This window comes from Caloenas nicobarica, chromosome 4, assembly GCF_036013445.1.
Source record: "Caloenas nicobarica isolate bCalNic1 chromosome 4, bCalNic1.hap1, whole genome shotgun sequence".
Classification (NCBI taxonomy): Eukaryota; Metazoa; Chordata; class Aves; order Columbiformes; family Columbidae; genus Caloenas; species Caloenas nicobarica.
In genome coordinates, this window is record NC_088248.1 from 27,645,976 (window position 1) to 27,666,355 (window position 20,380).

The following is a 20,380-nucleotide window of genomic DNA, read 5'->3' on the forward strand; positions in this document are numbered from 1 at the left end:
GTAGTTTTGTTGTGTTCTCTTTTTCACATTTTAAGGCTAACGAGGCCAGTTCTAGATAAACTTCACAGAAACACAGATTTTAAACTGCATCCTTCAGTTAATGGAAATTTTGAACATTATTAATTTATAAGAAAAAGCAGTAAAATTAGTAGCATTCCAAGACTTCAGACTCTGCTTTCCTGTATTGCTCCATAAATGTGCTTTTGTGGAAAAAAAAAATTCCACTACATACTTCTTTCTTGAAAATCCACCACAGTCTTTTCTCCAAGTGAGTCTTTAAAAATATGTGCTCTAAACTACTGCTTGCATTTCTGTCTGGCTGGTGAGGAAGAAAATGCTGGGTTGACAGTAGAGTTTACAGTGAAGATTCACTTGAAAATGCAATGCCTGCTTATGCCCTTCTTTCTCCATTCATTTGGAAAATCTCACACTCTTTTTACTGATGAAATTTGTGGGGGAAAAACAAAGTCAGAATGGAAGCAAAGCTGGATTCTGCATTCGTGCTTGCCTATAGGCTGTTAAAATGGACCAAAACTGTCCCTGTTGATTCTAAATCTCATTTTCCAATAATAGGGAAAAAATAGCATATTTATAAAAATTTGGCTACTGCCCTTTACAACATGCTTTGAAAGATAATGCAACTATACTAATTTTAACTTGTATGTATTAAATGTCAGAACATGTCTTGGTACTGTTTACTGTAGTGGTAAGGCAAAGCAAGGGTATCTCAAAAGTGTGGGCAAATTAATTATTCCAATGCATGTGAAAAATGTATTTAACTTCCACACAGGTGATTCAAAAATCATACCTGCAAATGAAGCAAACCAAGGCTGAAAGGAGTGGAAAGGATGATGAGGAAGAAAGTAAATGAGAAATTATGCTGAATAAAAAACAAATGTGCTCTTGTTAGTATAACCCAGGAGCACCTTTTCCATCTTTTTTTTTTTTTTCTTTAATCCATGTTTTTCCTTCATTGGCTCTTTAGGTTTGGCCCTATGACTACAAAGCCATAATTGCCCGGTCTCCACTGTAATTCTTCCTCTTTCTCTTGGGACGGTGGGGAACTCTGTTCTTCCAAAAAGCACATCACCACATGTGGTCAATAGTCTATGAGTGCTGTCTTCAGTCTGTGTGAGCCGTTTCCCAGTGTGTATTTTTAATTAATTTCTCTGCTGTGCCCTGGGAAGTTGTGAGTTGTGCTGGAGGTCAGATCATTGCTCTCTCACTGGATCTGCTGGAGACGTTGCTCTTTAGGAACCCTGTGGTGGTGGTAGTTGGTTGGTAATCCAGCCCTCTAGCTCCATTGGCAAATTTTGTGGATAAATTGTGTTATGTTTATTCATGATTACAAGCACAGATCTCCTCAAAACAGTTCAAATCTACTAAAACTGGTGGAATGAGCTGCTTCCATGAAAATGAAGATAGAGATACATCTTATGTCTGTATAAATAATCATCCATAAAAGCTGTTTTAAAAGAAAAAAAAATAAAGTGGGTATGAATTTCAGTCTGACTGAAGTGGGATCTGGCTTGGAGAGGGGATGGGACCTGATCCTGCATGTGGCTCCGGTTGTGTGCTGAGGCAGAGGCTGCTGGGCATCTTCCGCAGAAGATGTGCTGTGGTGATAGTGCCAGAATATAACAAGCCAGGTGCTTTGTAGATTGAGGTGCTCGTCTGTTCTGCCAGATTTGTTTGCATGGAAGGGTCACCCTGAATCTTTATGCCTTTTATCTCAATGGTTTTACTTTGTAAATTTGCCTTTTTTTTTTACCTTGTGAACCACATGATTAGTTTAGCATGATTAGGTGAAATGGGATGTCCGTTTGGGATATTGTTCCTCTTAATTAGTAATTAGACTCCTAAAATAGCAAATGTTTCTATCTCTGATTAATGCAGCCAGTTTATTGGCATCTATGAAGTTAGGAGGCTTTTGTGAAGCAGAAGAGTTGTGGCTTAAGAGAGGTGGAATGTGTTAGGTCTGTCAAAGTGGTTTATGGAGAGTTGTGAAAATGGAAACTGTACTTGATGCTTGCAGATTATTCTTATATTCCTTTTACAGCAAGGCACACCCATTCTCAAAAATATTATTGTGGCTCTTTCTTTGTAGATTTAACACAGACAAGAAAAACCATACACATTGAAACTGGAAAGCGAAGCCAAGCTTTGCTTCTGCACGGAGCACTGCTTTTGGATAGAACTACTTTCAACTCACAGGCAATAACGTCATAGAAAATGGGTCATTTACAAAAAAATCTTTATGCCAAGATAAGGTCTACAAAAGTAACATAGCAACTGTAGTTAAAAAACTTAGTTTTGCTCAGAAAAAATGGCAAGCAAATAAGCTATTAACATGCAAAGGGGACTTGTTAAATCCCAGTCTAATTATGTGTACTAACCACATAAGAAACTGACTTGTGATGCTAACCTGACTTATTACAACCAAAAATCTCACTTATTACTGCTACTCACATAATGAAAACAAAGGAAGAATGTAGTATTTAGATGTATGTAGTTTAGCTAATATTTGAAGAAATTCATTAACTAAAAAATTGAGTGTAGATGTAAGAAAGCACACAGAGCATGGAAAGCTTGTGGTGAAATAATATTTGAGACATCTTGAATATTTGTATTAAAATATACCTTCACAATTCTGTCTAGTTGTATTTGACAAATTACGTAAGCTTGTGCTATGATAATCTCCATTTGTAGCATTGCTGTAAACAAGTTCAAAGGCATTCAAAGCTGGAGTATGGGATTGCAACTATACCTCCTCCACAGGGGCTGGGCAGCCTGGGTGCAGCTTGTATCACTGTTGGGATTGTCTCCTTTGTTTGAATTTTGTGATGCGCACCCATCTTGTGTAGCCTCTAGTGTCCATAAGCTCTTCCAAGGCCTGATGCAGGAACCCCTGGCCACAGCTGTGCCTTCCTGAGACCCTCTACACAGCTTAGAAGAAACAAGACCCCTACTTGAGAGTTTAGCTTCCATGGCTTGAGCAGGGGCTGCATTTTCAGCCATTCAAAGCACAAAAGTACTTCCAAAATCTGGACTTGGGTGTGGTCACTAGGTCCAGGTAGAACACATTCCATCAGACTCTTTCCTTTTTTTTTTTTTTTTTTTTTTTAAAATTCATACTTTGTATGTACATATGGTTGCAGTCAAAACAAGTGCTCTGGGAGCCCTCCATGTATTGTTTACTTGCAAGAAGAACATTGTATAAAAGGAAGGTCATAAAGATAATGCTTGTTAGTAGTTGCTCTGCTACATTTTATGTAAACATGATAATAATATAGCAATAAAAATTTGCAGATTCCTCAAAATATATATACCATTGGTGTTTTCCTGTATTTTCAAATATTCTCTATCCATTTTCTCCTACATGTTCTTGCTTTCACTGACTGTGCCTGAAAGCGTGTAATCTTGCCGCCCTTAGATTTAAGCAGAGTTTTTAAAGTGACTGTTTCCTTAAGTGTATTGTCAGATTTCCTTTACTGTTATTTACTGTGATTTATATTCAGGTGCCAGCAAAGAATTTTTTTCTTCCTGAGCATGAGTCTGTCTTCACTTAAACTGGACTTGTGCAGGTGTGACTTAGTCCAGTGAGTTTAATTGTAGTGATCACCAGGTTAATCTGCCTTGTCTGCAAACCTGTCCCACAGCTTTTGCAGGCAGAAGACATAAAGGGAAAGGGTTTTGAAGAATTGTCAACAGCTAGATATAGGATGGAACAGTATGTGTTCATTTAAGTGGGAAACCATATGCCTTCTACTGATTTTAATGAAGTAAAATGAAGGACCCGAGCCATAAGGGGTTCAGAATATATATGAGTTAAGGATTAGCAAAACATTACAGTACATAGCGTGCCATACATAGATGACAAAATAGCTGTGCATAACATACAAATGGTAAACTCCTACATGACTTTGGTCTTAGTTGGGTTTTGAAGGGAGTGATGTATCTCATGCTTATGCAAGATTTTTTCTTAATGCCTTTGGATGAACATCCCCACAGTGCAGAGGGATATCTCCTCTGGCAGGAAGTCGGTGAAAAGGAAACCAAATGGTAATTTGATTCTTATAGTACAATAATATCCTGAGTAGTTTGTTTCACCTCACTTGATTCTTGTTTTTAAAGCATCAGGCCGGGTCTTTAGGCTCTCAAATGACATACAGGCATGCTTTCTCTCTTCCCCACCAGGCTGGAATGATAAGAACTAATAAGGATGAATACTTCATCGAACCTTTGGAAAGAGGAAAGCAAATGGAAGAGGAGAAGGGAAGAATCCACATGGTTTACAGGCGATCAGCTGTAGCACAACGTCCCACTGATATGCTCCCTGATGTCCATAGAGAAGGTACAGTACGCCTGTGTGCTTGTTTACAAGTCTATTCCAGGCAGAAAGAGGCAGTTCTGACGGAACTGTTTGAAAAGAAAGCATTTAAATGTTTTGCTGAAATAGTCATATATGCAGTTTCTCTGCCGAGAGCAGCGCACGTGTGCATTCATCTAGGAGGACAGAACTTAGCCATGAGGTGTCCTGTTCAAGAAATGCTGCAAAATGCTTTTTTTTTTCCCCTCCTTAAACCAAGGACAAAGTTTGTACTGATTTAAGCAGAAACAATTCTGAGCTTTACATAAGTAGGTAATATATTGTGTGACGCAAGATGTTAATAGAAATACTCGTATGACTTTAATGTTCTAAGCTGTTATTAAGGCTTACCTGTCTATACAACTTCTGTTTAAAATTTGGGTCTGATTTCTTTCTGGGTAATAGCTAAATTGTGCCATGACTGTTACTGTTTTTCTCCTCCTGCTGTTTGCAATTAATGCAGTTTAAAAGCAATTGTCTTCATTGAATACATTTTGACACATCCAAGGATTCCTTTCTGTCTTGAAGGTACTGTGGTTGGTCCATCTGAGAACAGTTATCATGTAGTTTAATCCATTTGCTTACCCCCCGCTTTTAATATTATACAAATCTTCACAAGCCAACGCATTTCATAGTTAACGTTGAGGTTTTTGACATTATGGGCTGTGGATGAAAGAGCAGCTCCATTCCCCTTCAGTGCTCTGCCTTTTTTTCAACATCTCTCAGCTTCCCAACTTCCTGTTTGTCCTTTGGTTAAATATGTTCTTGGAGCTTAAATGGGTTCGAGAAGAACAACAAGAACTATGTACAACACACGGAACTAGAATTAGATACAAATATTAAACAGAGAGGAAGCAAGCAGTCCCCTGTTCCCAGTCCTTGTGGGTTTTAATTGTTTAGTGTGGTTTAGGAGCTTTGTCTCTGAAAAAGCAGGTAGGAATTGTCAGCCATTTAGAATAAAATCCTGTCAGGCTTTTATTAGTCTTTAGAAGATAAGTCTGTGCTGCCAATTGCAACATGGCACAGGGGTATCGCAGCAGGCTTGGGGACCAGCAGCAGTCTGAACCATGTAGGCTAATTGACCCAGCTTTTCTCTGAGACCTGTACTGCCACAGGTACTTTGCTTTTGGTACCTAAACAAGGTCATTCAAATCTGCTTGTGCACCTCTGTTGTGTGATTGACTGAACAATGTTGAATAAGTCTTTGTGGTAGTGGCAATGGGCTCACTGCTATGTTTCTACATTGAAACCACTTAATCTGCTGGACTGGCAGAGTCAGACTGTGGTTAGACAGGAAAACTACCATCTTAAGGTCAAGATTTTAGCGACAATTGCAACACAATGAAGGATTTATTGCTTCATGTACTGTGTTCTCAGATATAAGCACACATATATGATTAGCTACTTCTCTATTTTGTGTTTTTTTGTTTTCTTTTTTGTTTGTTTGTTTGTTTTATTGCAGTTATTTGTGAAAGTTTCAGTGAGCTTTCTTAGAAAGGTGGGAACCATGAATCTGGGTTTCTGGAGAAGACATCAAGATGCCTCAAGCTATTGATTAGCATGGGTTTAGCCTTTCCACTTTTGCAGCAACATAACCCTATCCCTGAAGCAGCACCCTGTGCTGATTCCTCTTTACAGTTGTCTATAGCCTCTTTCAGGAATGATGGCATATGGCATGCACCACTGTGTTGTTGTCATCATTTGCTTCGTGTAGAGGTTGATTTCCTTAGAAGTGCATTACATGAAACACCCAAGAAATTAGATGGGAAACCCTGCCTCATTCCTTTCAGAAATGCTGTGGGATTACAAACCTGTTAACATATATGGGTAGGCCTTGGTCTTCACACACTGAAATGCTTAAATAGTCTTATTTTTGTTTTTTACCTCTTTCAAATAAGCCCCTCAAAACACCTGGCAGAAGATGGGAAGAAATGTGGATATGTCAGAAAGAAAAGTGAAGTGATAGTACTTTTTTTTTCTTTTTCTTTTTCTTTCTTTTTCCTTTTCCTTTTTTTTTTTTTTTTTTTTTAAATTTAAATGTCGTCTTCTCTCAAGTTAAGGAGCTAGGAAAATATACCAAAGCTGAGCCTTTAAAAAAGTGGTACAGATATCCTTTGAACTGGTGGGGGTCTGTGTTCTTTGTGGGTATGCACACACAATTCAGACTCTTTGAAGGAACACTTCATTGATTATTGCCTTTTTATACCCCACTCTTTTCAGCCATTCTGGTGTGAACATGATCTGTTGCATATAAACTGTCCTGAATATTTGGTGGTTGTATTATGCTTATGAAATGGCCCATCTGTCTATGCTCTCACCCTTAGGTATCAGGGAAATGTGGATAATTTTTCCGTATTTTGACAGACCAGTGCCAGGAGTGGTTATTTATATTTTGTGGGTAATTGGTCTGCTAATTCAAAGGATGTCATTTTACTGTATTTCTTGGAACCTCATCTTTCTTCTGCTAATGTGAGGCAATGAAGGAACATGCAAGCAGTAGTAGGTCCTGACCAGTTAATCTTAAAATCCTTAAAAACACTCCAAAAAACAAAACCAAAACAAAACACAACAAAAACCAAAACCAACCAAACAAAAAGCCCTAATTGGTAGCTGCGGTCTCCATGGCACTGGGTAAGCCCGTTTGCTGGTTTGAAGTGCTGAGCTCGGGTTAGTTCTTCTGGACAGAGGAAGCTCTTCCTCTTTTGCAGGACAGCAGCCAAGGCCCCTCCTGGGAAGTCCCGGATATTGAAAACCACTTAAAGGTAGTAGGATGTGACATGGCATCAACAAATGTCAAGTGGATTTCTCCCCTGAGAACAGACAAGACTCTTGATTATTCTTCCTTGTGAAGAACTGGATCAGACAGGAGTCATACAGAAAAGCATGGGAAAACTGTCAGCTCATCATGTTAAAGAGGTGGAACAAGAATTACCATAGCACATTTTCATAATACACATACAGCCCCAATTTTTGTCTGAATTTGAGAAAATGATTGAAAATTTGTATCTGTGCTCAGAAGTGAGGTGGAATCAACCATCATGAGCCTGGTGGCAGACTATGAATTAACAGGTACATGCTTACAGCAAGTGACAGCAAGTCAAGTCAGGCTGCTCAGACTGCAGAGGACCTTTTCACTGAGCTTGGTAGGAATACAGAGAAGTATGTGGCTCTCGGAATTGCTTAGAAATTCCCAGCTAATGCAGAATGCATTCCTTTGACTTGTGCTGGAGGAGAAACAGAAATGTATTTATTGACAGTGAGGACTTAGGCCAGCAATCCTAATGAGTCTCTTCAGGTTGGGAAAAGGTGATAGGTGCACGGAGGGAGGAGGAGAGGTAATCTGAAAAGGAGGGAACTAGTTTGAGCTATGATGGGTTGCAGCCTTTAGCCTACCAAATCGTTATTGTTAGACTGAAGTAAGTGAGCTGCTTAGAGAATAACCCTCTTATGAAGTGTTACTACTTGAGTATCATCCTTGTCTGATACTCTGTCATGAAGACAACTTATGCAAGGCTCTACAATATTTCTGAAGATATTTTAAGTAGTTGCTACACTGCAGAAGCCATGTGAAACACTCTGTGACTTGGCATCCTCTGCTAACGTGGACATACCTTGTGGGTCAGCAATTTGCAGGATGCCACCCAGCACATGCTGTGCTATAGGATTTGACCACTCTATAGGGTCACAAATCTGGGGAGTGGAAAATGCTCTACCTCTGTGTGAGTATCGATGCTCAGGAAGAAGGCTGTGCCCAGGCCAGGAGGATGCAGTAGTAGAGCTTCTGAGGCTTTTTTTTAAAGACACTGGGCATTTGTTTTTAAACATCTGGGATGAGCATCTGGTTAGGTATAGTCTGGGAATCCTATCATAGAGCCGGATGACCTCTAGAGTTCTTCACGGGTGTAAATATGCATGATTGTCTCCTAACAGCTTTTCTGTAACAGATTGCCCTGGGATGACATTTTGTAAGCTGGATTCCCCAGTAATTTAAGTCTTGATTGTAAAGACACCAAACATCTGTGCTTCTCATTTTAGCTGAGTGCTGCAGGTACTTGAGATGAGTGTTCACACCATAAGTGTTATTCCCAAATAATATCTGTTAAAGAAACAAAGATCAAAAGACTTCATATTGGGGGAGAAGGGTCTGGGGGACAGAGAATGAGCATACAGGGCTGAAAAAAATGGAAGCATGTATGAAGCTGTCATGTTAAAACATCATTTAAATAAATCTTTAAGTTTTTATCACTAAAATAACTTTTCATTTAAGCATGGAAAGAAATGCTTTCTGGACAAGCCTGAGTTGGAAGGTTTTGAAAGATTGGTGATGATATCATTCTGTCTGGCCGGGATGAAAAGAATCTGTTCTCCTTTGTTAATTAGCTGACAAACATCACTGAGATGTGTGATCATTAACATTGTTCCTTGAAAGCATTCAAGAAACAATAGAAACAGGCAAAGAACCATAGAGTTGAGAATCAAATTTGCACTCAGGAGGCCTTCTCTGCAAGTCCTACTGAGTCAGCCTCAGGAGTATGGTAAAATAAAATCAAAATTGTATTTCTGAGAAACGTAAAAGCCTCATTCAAGTCCACTGGAATCGGTGAGAAGACTCAGATTTATGTTAGGGGGCTGATGAGGCAGGTTTTGGGTGACACTCTGCTTGAGCTGATCACAGAGAGTTCGATTTATCTTTCCTCCTGTGCATTCATTTCTTATTTTTTTTCTGTGCACTTTCTTTTCATATGGTATAATGATGACATCTAACCTTAAGCTTGGAAGTTACACAGCATGTTAAATATACCCAAAAGTTTTCCTCTTTTATCTTCCTCTTCACGTCAGAGTATTTTTGTTAAATGACAACCTATTCATTCAGAGAGCAATTCAGATTAAAGTATTTTTGTAATTATTTCCTAACAGTGGGAAACAAGGAATAGGAGCCTTTATCTCCCAGCTTCCTTTCAGAATTTTCATTTTCCCTAAAGAACCCAAGTGCTTGTGTGGCTGATGGCGTTGCCATGGCACTGGGTTGAAGTGTCTTTGTCCCAGGTGGGAAACATGTAGGAGGAAGAAATGATTTGGGAGTTGCTCCTGGTTGCTGGGGAATGAAACCCTGGAACAGAAGGCAGAAGAATGGGAAGGCTATTGCCTGCTCAGAGACCTCCCTCAGCACTTGCCCAGGCACGTTCATGTTACTTAGAGATGTTGTCATGCCAGAAGGTGTCTGAACTCTTTCTCAGCATAATTTCTCATGACCTGTGTTCTGAGGGAGAATATTTTACATACTGCACAGCACACCACACAGGTTTGGGCATCAGCAATAACAGGAAAGATGGAACTGATTTCTCTGGAGACTTAGTACATGACATCTTGCAACATGTTCTGGTACAATATAGGAATTCTTGCCTAAGTTGTATTGGTGGCAATAACCTGTGTATGTATTTGGCTAAAGACATCTTGTCTCTTTATCCAGAACTGCTAGAGCTTTTGCTTTCAGCTGTCTTCTATAAAACTGAAAATTAATAGGATTAATTGAAGTTCTTGATTGATTGTTTGTTTGTTGGTTTTTTTTAGGTTTGTTTGTTTTGTTTTGTTTTTTTCAGGTAAGAGTTTGCTTAATCAAAGGAAAGGTAGTCAACAAAGTACTTTTCCAAACAGAACAGCATAGCATGGTACAAAGGCAAATGACTATTGGTGATGGATGTATTCACAATACATGAGGTAAAAAGAGAAGAGATCTAAGGAGGAGGTGAAGTGGGAGGAAAAATGATGAGAAAACCATCATGCACTTCTATAAATCAAAGTAGATGAGTAATATCTTTGACTGCAATGGAATACAGCTCTCTCCAAGGGTTTGAGTATGTGTTTGCACTGCAGAGGGAAGTGTACTCTTAGCATGGTTAGGCATAACCTGAACTAGATTCTACCTCGCTTGCTTGGATATCGGTATCAGTCAGTACAACTGTAGTATCAAGTCATTACCACAAAATATAACCAAGCAGCTACGTGTATTATTGGGTTCTGCAGAGCCACTGTTGCTTTGCTGTCAACCCAGAATGACCCGTGGTAAACATGGCCCGGGATGTCTGTCCTCTGTAGGCTTTCGTATGAGGTCTAGTCCATAATTAGTTTTCAGATCTGCTTTCTTTCCCCTTGAGGTTCATAGTTGGGCTTGGCCAACATGTCCTCAGGTGTAGTTTGGGATTCATCTTGTACTTGGAAAGTGTCTTTGGTTTAGTATTTCCTGTCTCTCTTTTTTGAATGCTATCTGTCACCAGAGACCTACAGGAAGACTGGACAGTTGGCTATGGAATTGGCTTAGTGAGGTGGTTTTCCTCCTAGTTCAAGTCAACTCAATGTCATGTATTTCCACTAATGTGCTGGAGATGCAATTTTGCAATTAGTTGCCAGAGCTCAGTGATGAATGCTAATATCTTCATGTGAGCAGTTATTTACACCCAGCTTCAGGAAAAAAAAAAAAAATTCTTCCTTAGATAAGCATCGAAAATTAGTGATGTGAATGGAGAAAAATTAAGGTGTTTGTCTGTAGACTGTGAATTAGATGCTGTCTTCTGGGACATCTCTCATTTCCCTTTGTGGGACCTATCTGCTTGGCCTCTGTGGCTCAGTGTTTCATAGAATCAAAGCACTCAGCAGTTGTGTTTTCAGTATTTCCAAGGATGGAGATCCCATTACCTTTCTGGGCCCCTGTTCCAGTGTTTGAACACCCTCACTGTGATTTCTTTTTTTTTTTTTTCTTCCTACTATCTAATTGGAATTTCCCATGTTCCAACTCATGTCCATTACCTCTCATCCATTAAAAACCTTTTGAACAGTGGTGATCACTGTGTCCAGAAATTGAGGAAGCAGTGAGGTAGCTGGGTGTTTCCTGGCATATTCATTATCGGGCTTTGTCCTTTCAAAATTGATTTAATAATTGCTCTACATGAAAGGTTGAGTTAATATGCAAAAAGCATTTCCATGTATCAAATGCTCACAGAATCACAGAATGTTAGGGATTGTAAGGGACCTCGAAAGATCATCTAGTCCAATCCCCCTGCCGGAGCAGGAACTCCTAGACGAGGTTACACAGGAAGGCATCCAGGCAGGTTTTGAATGTCTCCAGAGAAGGAGACTCCACAGTCTCCCTGGGCAGCCTGTTCCAGTGCTCTGTCACCCTCACTGTGAAGAAGTTTCTTCTCATATTTAAGTGGAACCTCCTGTGTTCCAGTTTGTACCCATTGCCCCTTGTCCTATCATTGGTTGTCACCGAGAAGAGCCTGCCTCCATCTTCGTGACATTCATCCTGTATATATTTATAAACATTAATGATTTCACCCCTCAGTCTCCTCTTCTCCAAAGTAAAGAGACCCAGCTCTCTCAGCCTTTCCTCATAAGGGAGATGCTTCACTCCCTTCATCATCTTTGTGGCTCTGCGCTGGACTCTCTCCAGCAGTTCCCTGTCCTTCTTGAACTGAGAGGCCCAGAACCGGACACAATATTCCAGATGCGGTCTCATCAGGGTAGAGTAGAGGAGGAGGAGAACCTCTCTCAACCTACTAACCACAACCCTTCTGATACACCCCAGGATGCCATTGGCCTTCTTGGCCACAAGGGCACAAGTGTTGGCTCATGGTCATCCTGCTATTCACCAGGACCCCCACCTCCCTTTCCCCTACACTGCTTGCCAACAGGTCGTTTCCCAACTTATACTGGAACCTGGGGTTGTTCTTGCCCAGATGCAAGATTCTTTACTTGCCCTTGTTATATTTCGTTAAATTTTTCCCCGCCCAACTTTTCAGCCTGTCTAGGTCTCGCTGGATGGCAGACAGCCTTCTGGTGTGTCAGCCACTCCTCCCAGCTTGGTGTCATCAGCAAACTTGGTGACAGTGCACTCAATTCCCTCATCCAAGTCGTTGATGAATATATTGAATAGTACTGGTCCCAGTACCGACCCTTGAGGGACTCCACTAGATACAGGCCTCCAACTAGACTCTGTCCCATTGAACACAACTTTCTGGCTTCTTCAGCCAGTTCCCAGTCCACCTCACTACCTGATCATCCAGACCACGCTTCCTCAGTTTAGCTGCAAGGATGCTGTGGGAGACTGTGTCAAATGCTTTACTGAAATCAAGATAGACCACATCCGCTGCTTTACCATCATCTATCTACGTGGTTATGTCCTCATAGAAGGCTATGAGGTTGGTTAAGCATGGCTTCCCCTTGGTGAAGTCATGTTGACTGCTTCTAATGACCCTCTTATCCTTGATATGCCTTGAGATGGCGCCTAGGATAAGTTGTTCCATCACTTTCCCAGGGATGGGGGTGAGGCTGACTGGTCTGTAGTTACCCGGGTCCTTCTTCTTGCCCTTGTTGAAGACTGGAGTGACATTTGCTTTCCTCCAGTCCTCAGGCACCTCTCCCATTTCCCATGACTTGGCAAAGATGATGGAGAGTGGTCCAGCAATGACTTCAGCCAACTCCCTCAGCACCCGTGGGTGCATCCCATCTGGACCCATGGATTTATAGATGTCCAGGTTGCTTAATTGCTCCCTAACCCAATCCTCATCAACCAAGGCAAACTCCTCCATTGTCCTGCCTTCCTCTGGGGCCTCAGGTGTATGGGGCTCCTCAGGACAGCCTCTGGCAGTGTAGACAGAGACATCATTTTAAAAGATCGTCCCTCATTTTAAAAAGAGCCATAAGGGTTAGTAAGATATATTGAAATTATATTCCAGGTATATTCAAGAAATTATATTCATGAAGTGCACCACTTTAGACCTGCTGTACTGCTTGTCAGTGAGGCTGTGATACCAAAGCTGAGGTTCAGAGTGGTGCAGTCCTTGGGGAAAGAGTCCATTCATGGTAGGCAGCTAATTATAAAATTAAACATAAATATAAGATCCATAGTCTCTGCTATGCGGGCTTTATCCTGTTGCTCTGAAATGTGTAGGAGTAAAAGAAAACCCAGACTTCTTATCTTTATTCTTATGAAGCTTTTTGCTTGTATAATTTTTTTAAGAAAGAAACTTGAGCAGGATTGGATCAAAAGGTGCTAGAAAGTGACTTATATGCTCTGTCTATGTCAGAGAGGTTGCACATACCTCCTAATTATGGGAGTAGAGACATCCATCTGTTTAAGTCATCTTCAGTTCTTGGCAATAACAAAGGAAAATTATTCTTAAATAAAACCAAGGATAAAGGTTTGATTCCAACCACAGGCACCTAAAGTCAGAGTAGTAAAACACACAGCAATCTGTATGAAGGGAAAATTGAAAAAATGGAGAAAGATCAGTACATGCAATTGCACTCTTTCCAAGGCTTATGCAGTTTCTCAATAAAAACTCCTTATGCCCCCAAATTACATAGGAAGAAGAAAAATTTCAATGAACAGTGGTGATAATGGACAGCAGAGATTTTTAAGTGTTCTATAAGCAGCTGTTCCCATGTGAAGGGAGCCTGTGTCGTTTACAGATGGTATTCTTAAAGTAATCTCTGAAGACATAAAGACACGGCAAGGTAAGGACCACCCTTTGTGCCTTTTCAGCATGTGTCCAGCATAATGGACAGATCTGGTGTCCTGTCAGAGAGGAGCGGGGACTTACCGTTGCTTCTGATGAATAAGGAGGTACTAACCGTGGTGCTTTGTCTGTATTGGTAAACACCAGCCAGCACTCTATGCCTTCCCTCAGCAGAGAGGTCACTGGAGCTGGTTTTGTGGTACTTGTTGGCTCTGAGTAGCTCCAGTAACTCACTGGAGATGATGCTTTTCAGAGCAGCCTGATTCCCAAAATGTGAGTCATAGTGTTAGCTAAAAATACAGTGAAAGAACAAGTAGCTCTTGCCAAGATTTCCTCTCTGCTGCCAGTTTCATTTCCATTGTTTGAGGTGGGAGATGAGGAGAAGCTTTGAAAGCAAGGATTATATTAATACTGGTAAACCATAAAGGTCACAAGTGCTGGACAGCATTGTAGAGCTGAGCTCCCTGGTTCAGATGAGAAGTAGCTCATTTCTAGTGCTGAGCTTGATAAGAAAGACACATATGAGATGGTTAGAAATGCTGGGAAGTCAGCTGGGTAAGGTAGCAAAGAAAGTAGAGGGAGAAGGGTGGTGTTCCTCAGCGGTTCCAGAGATGATTCCAGTCATCTGCCCTTCCCCAGCCCTGCACTCCTCATGCTGTCAGAGTATGTACCAGAACAGTCTTGTCTGAGAAAACACACTAACTGGAAGCAGAAGAGCTGCCTTGTCAAGATGAGTTTTTGCAAATTAGAGGTCAGGAACATGAGGAAATGAATCCTCCTACAGCTTGAGGGGGCTGATACTTGTTTATACTTGTTTATGTGTTTTACATGCACATCGTACTACTTTAGTACTGAAATCAGATACTAGGAAAGCACCAAGACACTAATGGAAAGAAAAGATCCTTTTTAAGTCAGTCTGCATTCTACAGTTGACGTTTTTAACCTATGTCTTTTATTGGAAAATGAATCCAAATGGGGCACTTTGTATCATAATACAAAATCATAATTTTTGTACCATATGACTATTGCTGTATTTTTTCTCCTGAGTTTTGTGCAATATTGGCATTTCTTACTATTGGGATACCTGGTTTTAATGGGTTTGTCATTCAGTGAGTTTTTAGAAAGATTTTAGAAATGCAGAAATAGGTAAGAATCCAAACTAGAGGGGGAACCACACAACTTAATTCAGTTCGTATGTTCGAAAATTTCTGGATATTACATAGTCACCCCTGCTTTATGATAGAGGAGAAGGAAAAGTGATCTTGTGTACTTTGAATGAGCAATTTGGATGCTTGCAGAGACTGGCTGGCACACTGTGGTCCTCCTTTTGGTCGGACGTTGCCTTTACAAGGGCTGCACGGGGTTGCTGCAAGATAACTGTTGCTGTACTGTGTGTATGGCATCAAGATGTCCCCTGGAGTTCACTGAGAGCTTCAGTTTGTTCCTCTGAAGCGCTGCATAGACAATAAGTAAGAGTAACCTTATCTTGTTTGTCTTATGTGAGATGACACAGTATTGGGCAACTAGAGCTGACAGGAATGCACATGGAAATGACTAACATGAGAACATCATCCTTGCAGTTAATTTTGCTCCCAGTATACAGAGTTTCTTCAGATCCATTTCTGGGTTACAGAAGTGTGTAAATCTTTCCAAAATGCAATAGTAAAGCACTGCAGAGTAACAATATGATCCAGCTGTTGTTTGCTATGAAAACAGTGGGGGTTTTTTTACCAGAATGCCTTGCCTAATAATTCTTTCAAGTATTCTAATAACATGGGATAAGATCGTCAAGATAGTTAGGATTCTGGAGGTTATTAAAAGATACGCAAGTCTGAGCCTGCAATTTGAGTTGGGAAAAAAAAGAGAATTGCTATCTAAGGGAAGCTGGCTTCTCCTCCCATAGTGATGGGGAGAGGCTGACCTGTGGGAAATCTCTTAGACTCTGTCAAACACAGTGTGGTTTGGGAAGAAAACCCGGGGAGTGATGAAGAGCTTTGCTGGCTTGTACCATTGGAAATAGTCAAGGAAAGCTTTTTGTCTGTGTCTTCTTTAGCAGTATGATTGGCAGTGCCTTTTTAAAAAAATTCCCTGGAAAAGTCTGAGGACATGTCTGGAGGAGAGATACAACTAAGGGCTCTGGTGTAGCCTTTGGAGTCTTAAGACTCCACATGGATAACAAGCAGGCTGCTTTATCTGAAAAGCTAGAGTGGTGCGCATGCCAGAGAGCAGGTTTATCCCAGACCAGGGTGGCATAGCTAAATGACTAACGAAGGTAGAGTTGTCATGTGCTTTTCGGACCTTGTCTTTCTTTTCTGCCTTTCTGTAACTGATGGAAAAAGCAGGGGGAGGACTTAGATGTGTTTCTCTGATGCACTATTGTCTCAGGTCTGTGCTGGGATAGGCCCATTGCCAAAAAGATCTTGATCAGGTCTTAAAAACGTCTTAATCTAAACCAGGCCTTTAGTATAACTTTACGTGCACTTCACCCTCCCCGCCCTTGTTCTACGAGAAACTACAGAAAACATGCTGCATATGAAAGCCTAGTTACCTAGGGGAGAGGTGATGTACCCGCTCATGCACTTAAAACCGCTCTGTAGAGCCGCTGGTGAATTCAAGAGCCTGTGCCTGCTTGGCTTCGTCACTGTAACGCTATTAGCTATTGCTAAACATGGGTGGATTCTGGCCCTTTAAGTAACTTTTTATTTGCTGCAGAAGAAAATAGAGTCAGAGGTTCTTCCTGAGTAAAGCTTTGGGTTTGTCTGAGCAGAAGATAATCTGCTCATGTCTTTGCAAAGGCTGCCAGTAGACTGTCAATCACAGAACAGCTAAGCTAAAATGGGTTACAACTTGCTGCAGTCCTGTGTCTATGAAATTGTCTTACAGAATCAAATGAAGTGGTCTGAATTAGTGTCACTTGTATATTAAAAAGTGTGTTGGAGTACAATCCGATTGCTTGTGGCCTTGGTGGTAGGAGAAAACATTAGAAAGTGCTCTTGTGCTAGGAGAAATTGTGGTTGTGCTTTCCCCTCCTCAACAATAAATCTGTTATCAATGTTAAGGCAACAGGTAGTAGTAACTTTGTTAATTATTTACAAAAGTCAAAGAGTGGTGTGACAGTGACAGGTTTGTGACTGTTTCCTGCCCTGGAGCATCTCCTAAGTCCTCAGGGCCTGAAGTTTTGGGGCTTGTGTTTTCCCTTTCATGTGAAGGCTAATGCCATAATAGTTTTACCAATTTAGTATATACTCCTACATTCAGTCTTGACAGTATTTCGTATGTGCTGCAAAGTGCTGTGCTTATAGTTGAGAAGATCCATTTCTTTTTGCAACATTTGACTGAGTGGGAATGAACTCATGATTCAGGAAAAGCCTCCAGGGCTCAGTTTGGACTAGATGTGTAGGAGGCTGTGTCCAGCTACCATGAAAAATGGGCCATATGGCTACTTGATGCATGCAAACAGTTCTGGCTAGTGGCTTCTCTGGCAGCCTGGTGCTGGGAGCAGATTTTCTCAAAATCAAAGGATCATTTGTCCAGCAACATCACAAGCGATGGCATGCTGAGTCGTGTCGCCTTCCGCCTCTCCCAGCAGCTCTGTGTGGTAGGAAAGAGCTACTGAAGCGGGTAGATTGGAGAGGACTCTGAGGAAAAGAAGGCACTGAGGGTGTTCCATGGGAGCTCTGAAAGCAGCGTGAGCAATACCACTGGGGATGATTGCAGACTTCTCTGCCAGATATTGCAGTCCTTGCTGGTCTCTGAAGGAGTTTTATTGGGGAGAAAATAATAATAAAAATAAAAATAATAATTTAAAAAATATGGCTGGCCCTCCTCAGGGGTTGTGGTTTTGAGGTAGTGTGTGCTTAAAAGGGAAAAAAAGCCCAAACCAACAAACCTTTCTGGCAGCTAGAAGGCCTGCCTTTCTGCGTCTCTAGTACTCCTTCAGCCAGCTGAATAGACTCTGATTCTTCCCTGTTTTTTCATAGCAGTAACAGGTAATGACACTCTTGTGACTCGCCCTGCTGCCTACAGCTATTCTGTTCCAGCTGCTGAATATGGCTTAGCAACATGGTGCTGGGGACATTTACTGTTGTGTTTTAATATGAGCGGAGTTATCCTGGAAAGCTTGTCAAGAAAAAGGCAAGAAGCAATCCCAGAGAAGTCAGTTTACAGAAGAAGCTTGAATAAATGACATAGTCATAACTTTATGAAAATGTTTTTGAAATGTAAGTCTTTAAGAAATTATTTTACCCAATAGGGAAAGATTTTTGGATTGTTGAAAAAAACTGTGAAGGTAACAATTTCATTTTTGAGAACTTGAGAAGCTATGATTTTCACAGCTGAAAGCAGTTGAAAATACAACATAAATACCTCCTTCAGATCACATCTACATTACATTTCTTATAATACAGAATGTGTTTCGTGCTTGGTGCTTTTTGTCTTGGATTTCTTTTTCACTTAGATCTTGGACTTCCTAACTGACTCAAGCTAGAAATGAGTGTCTCTTGCTTCTTCCATTTTTGGATGTAAATTTTGATTTGAGTTTTTTTGAGTGTCTGTGATTTGATGATAAAGATTCTTTGTGGGTTTTTTTACACTTGCTTAGGGCAGAAAGGAAGGCTGTAAGCATTTTTTTCCTGGAAGAACAGTTCCTCAGGAAGTGATCCTGGAGTACACCTGGATTTTTTTATTTCCTAAACTATGTGTGCAGACTCTGGTATGCTTACCACAGCCTACTTGAAAACGGTACAGGCAAGCTGGCCAGGCTGCCTTGCCTGTGGTCTGCCTCCCACAGCAGCACCCAAGCATACAGAGCTGGGGAACAAACACCTGCCAAGCGTGATTAGGAAGCTCTGGCAAATCCTTTATGCCTCACATTGAACAGTTTTTCAGGATAAGAGAAACAGCATTCTGATCTGCAAGAGTTAAGGTCAAGATGAATATTTTCCTGGTTTTCTCACAACATAGAATGAATATCTCAAGCTTAACTTAAAAATTGTGTTGTTGAACATTTCTGGATGCCTTAAGTCACAGAATCACAGAATATTAGGGATTGGAAGGGACCTCAAAAGATCATCTAGTCCAATCCCCCTGCCAGAGCAGGAACACCTAGATGAAGTTACACAGGAAGGCATCCAGGCAGGTTTTGAATGTCTCCAGAGAAGGAGACTCCACAACCTCCCTGGGCAGCCTGTTCCAGTGTTCCGTCACGCTCACTGAGAAGAAGTTTCTTCTCACATTTAGGTGGAACCTCCTGTGTTTCAGCTTGAACCCATTACTCCTTGTCTTACTGTTGGTTGTCACCGAGAAGAGCCTGGCTCCATCCTCGTGACACCCACCCTTTATATATTTATAAACATTAATGATTTCACCCCTCAGTCTCCTCTTCTCCAAGCTAAAGAGACCCAGCTCCCTCAGCCTTTCCTCATAAGGTTCCACTCCCTTAATCATCTTTGTGGCTCTGCGCTGGACTCTCTCCAACAGTTCCCTGTCCTTCTTGAACTGAGGGGCCCAGAACTGGACACAATATTCCAGATGAGGTCTCACCAGGACAGAGTAGAGGGGAAGGAGAACCTCTCTCGACCTACTAACCACTCCCCTTCTAATACACCCCAGGATGCCATTGGCCTTCTTGGCCACAAGGGCACAGTGCTGGCTCATGGTCATCCTGCTGTCCACCAGGACCCCCAGGTCCCTTTCCCCTACACTGCTCTCTAATAGGTCATTCCCCAACCTATACTGGAACCTGGGGTTGTTCCTGCCCAGATGTAAGGCTCTACATTTTCCCTTGTTATATTTCATTAAATTTTTCCCTGCCCAACTCTCCAGCCTGTCCAGATCTCACTGGATGGCAGCACAGCCTTCTGGCGTGTCAGCCCCTCCTCCCGGCTTGGTGTCATCAGCAAACTAGCTGTGAGGATGCTGTGGGAGACGGTGTCAAATGCTTTACTGAAGTCACGGTAGACCACATCCACCACTCTGCCATCATCAATCTACCTCGTTATGTCTTCATAAAAGGCTATGAGTTTGGTCAAGCATGACTTCCCCTTGGTGAAGCCATTCTGACTGCCTCTGATGACCCTCTTATCCTTGATATGCCTTGAGATGGCACCAAGGATAAGGTGTTCCATCACCTTCCCAGGGATGGAGGTGAGGCTGACTGGTCTATAGTTGCCCGGGTCCTCCTTCTTTCCTTCTTTGAAGACCGGAGTGACATTTGCTTTCCTCCAGTCCTCAGGCACCTCTTCCATTTCCCAAGACTTGGCAAAGATGATGGAGAGTGGTCTGGCAATGACTTCAGCCAACTCCCTCAGCAACTGCGGGTGCATCCCATCTGGACCCATGGATTTATGGATGTCCAGATTGCTTAATTGCTCCCTTACCCAGTCCTCATCAACTAAGGCAAACTCCTCCATTGTCCTGCCTTCCTCTGGGGCCTCAGGGGTACGGGGCTCCTCAGGACAGCCTCCAGCAGAGTAGACAGAGACAAAGGAGGCAT

General features: G+C 41.6%; 1 protein-coding gene across 2 annotated transcripts in view; it reads left to right on the forward strand.

The window, feature by feature from the left end:
- The window catches only part of ADAMTS3 (ADAM metallopeptidase with thrombospondin type 1 motif 3), a 134,762-nt gene that overhangs the window by 37,751 nt on the left and 76,631 nt on the right, over positions 1 to 20,380 (forward strand). For both annotated transcript variants that reach the window (XM_065633376.1, XM_065633377.1), the window contains one exon: positions 4,198 to 4,354. In XM_065633376.1, coding sequence (XP_065489448.1) covers positions 4,198 to 4,354 — 157 coding nt within the window. The remainder of the gene's footprint in view (positions 1 to 4,197; positions 4,355 to 20,380) is intronic.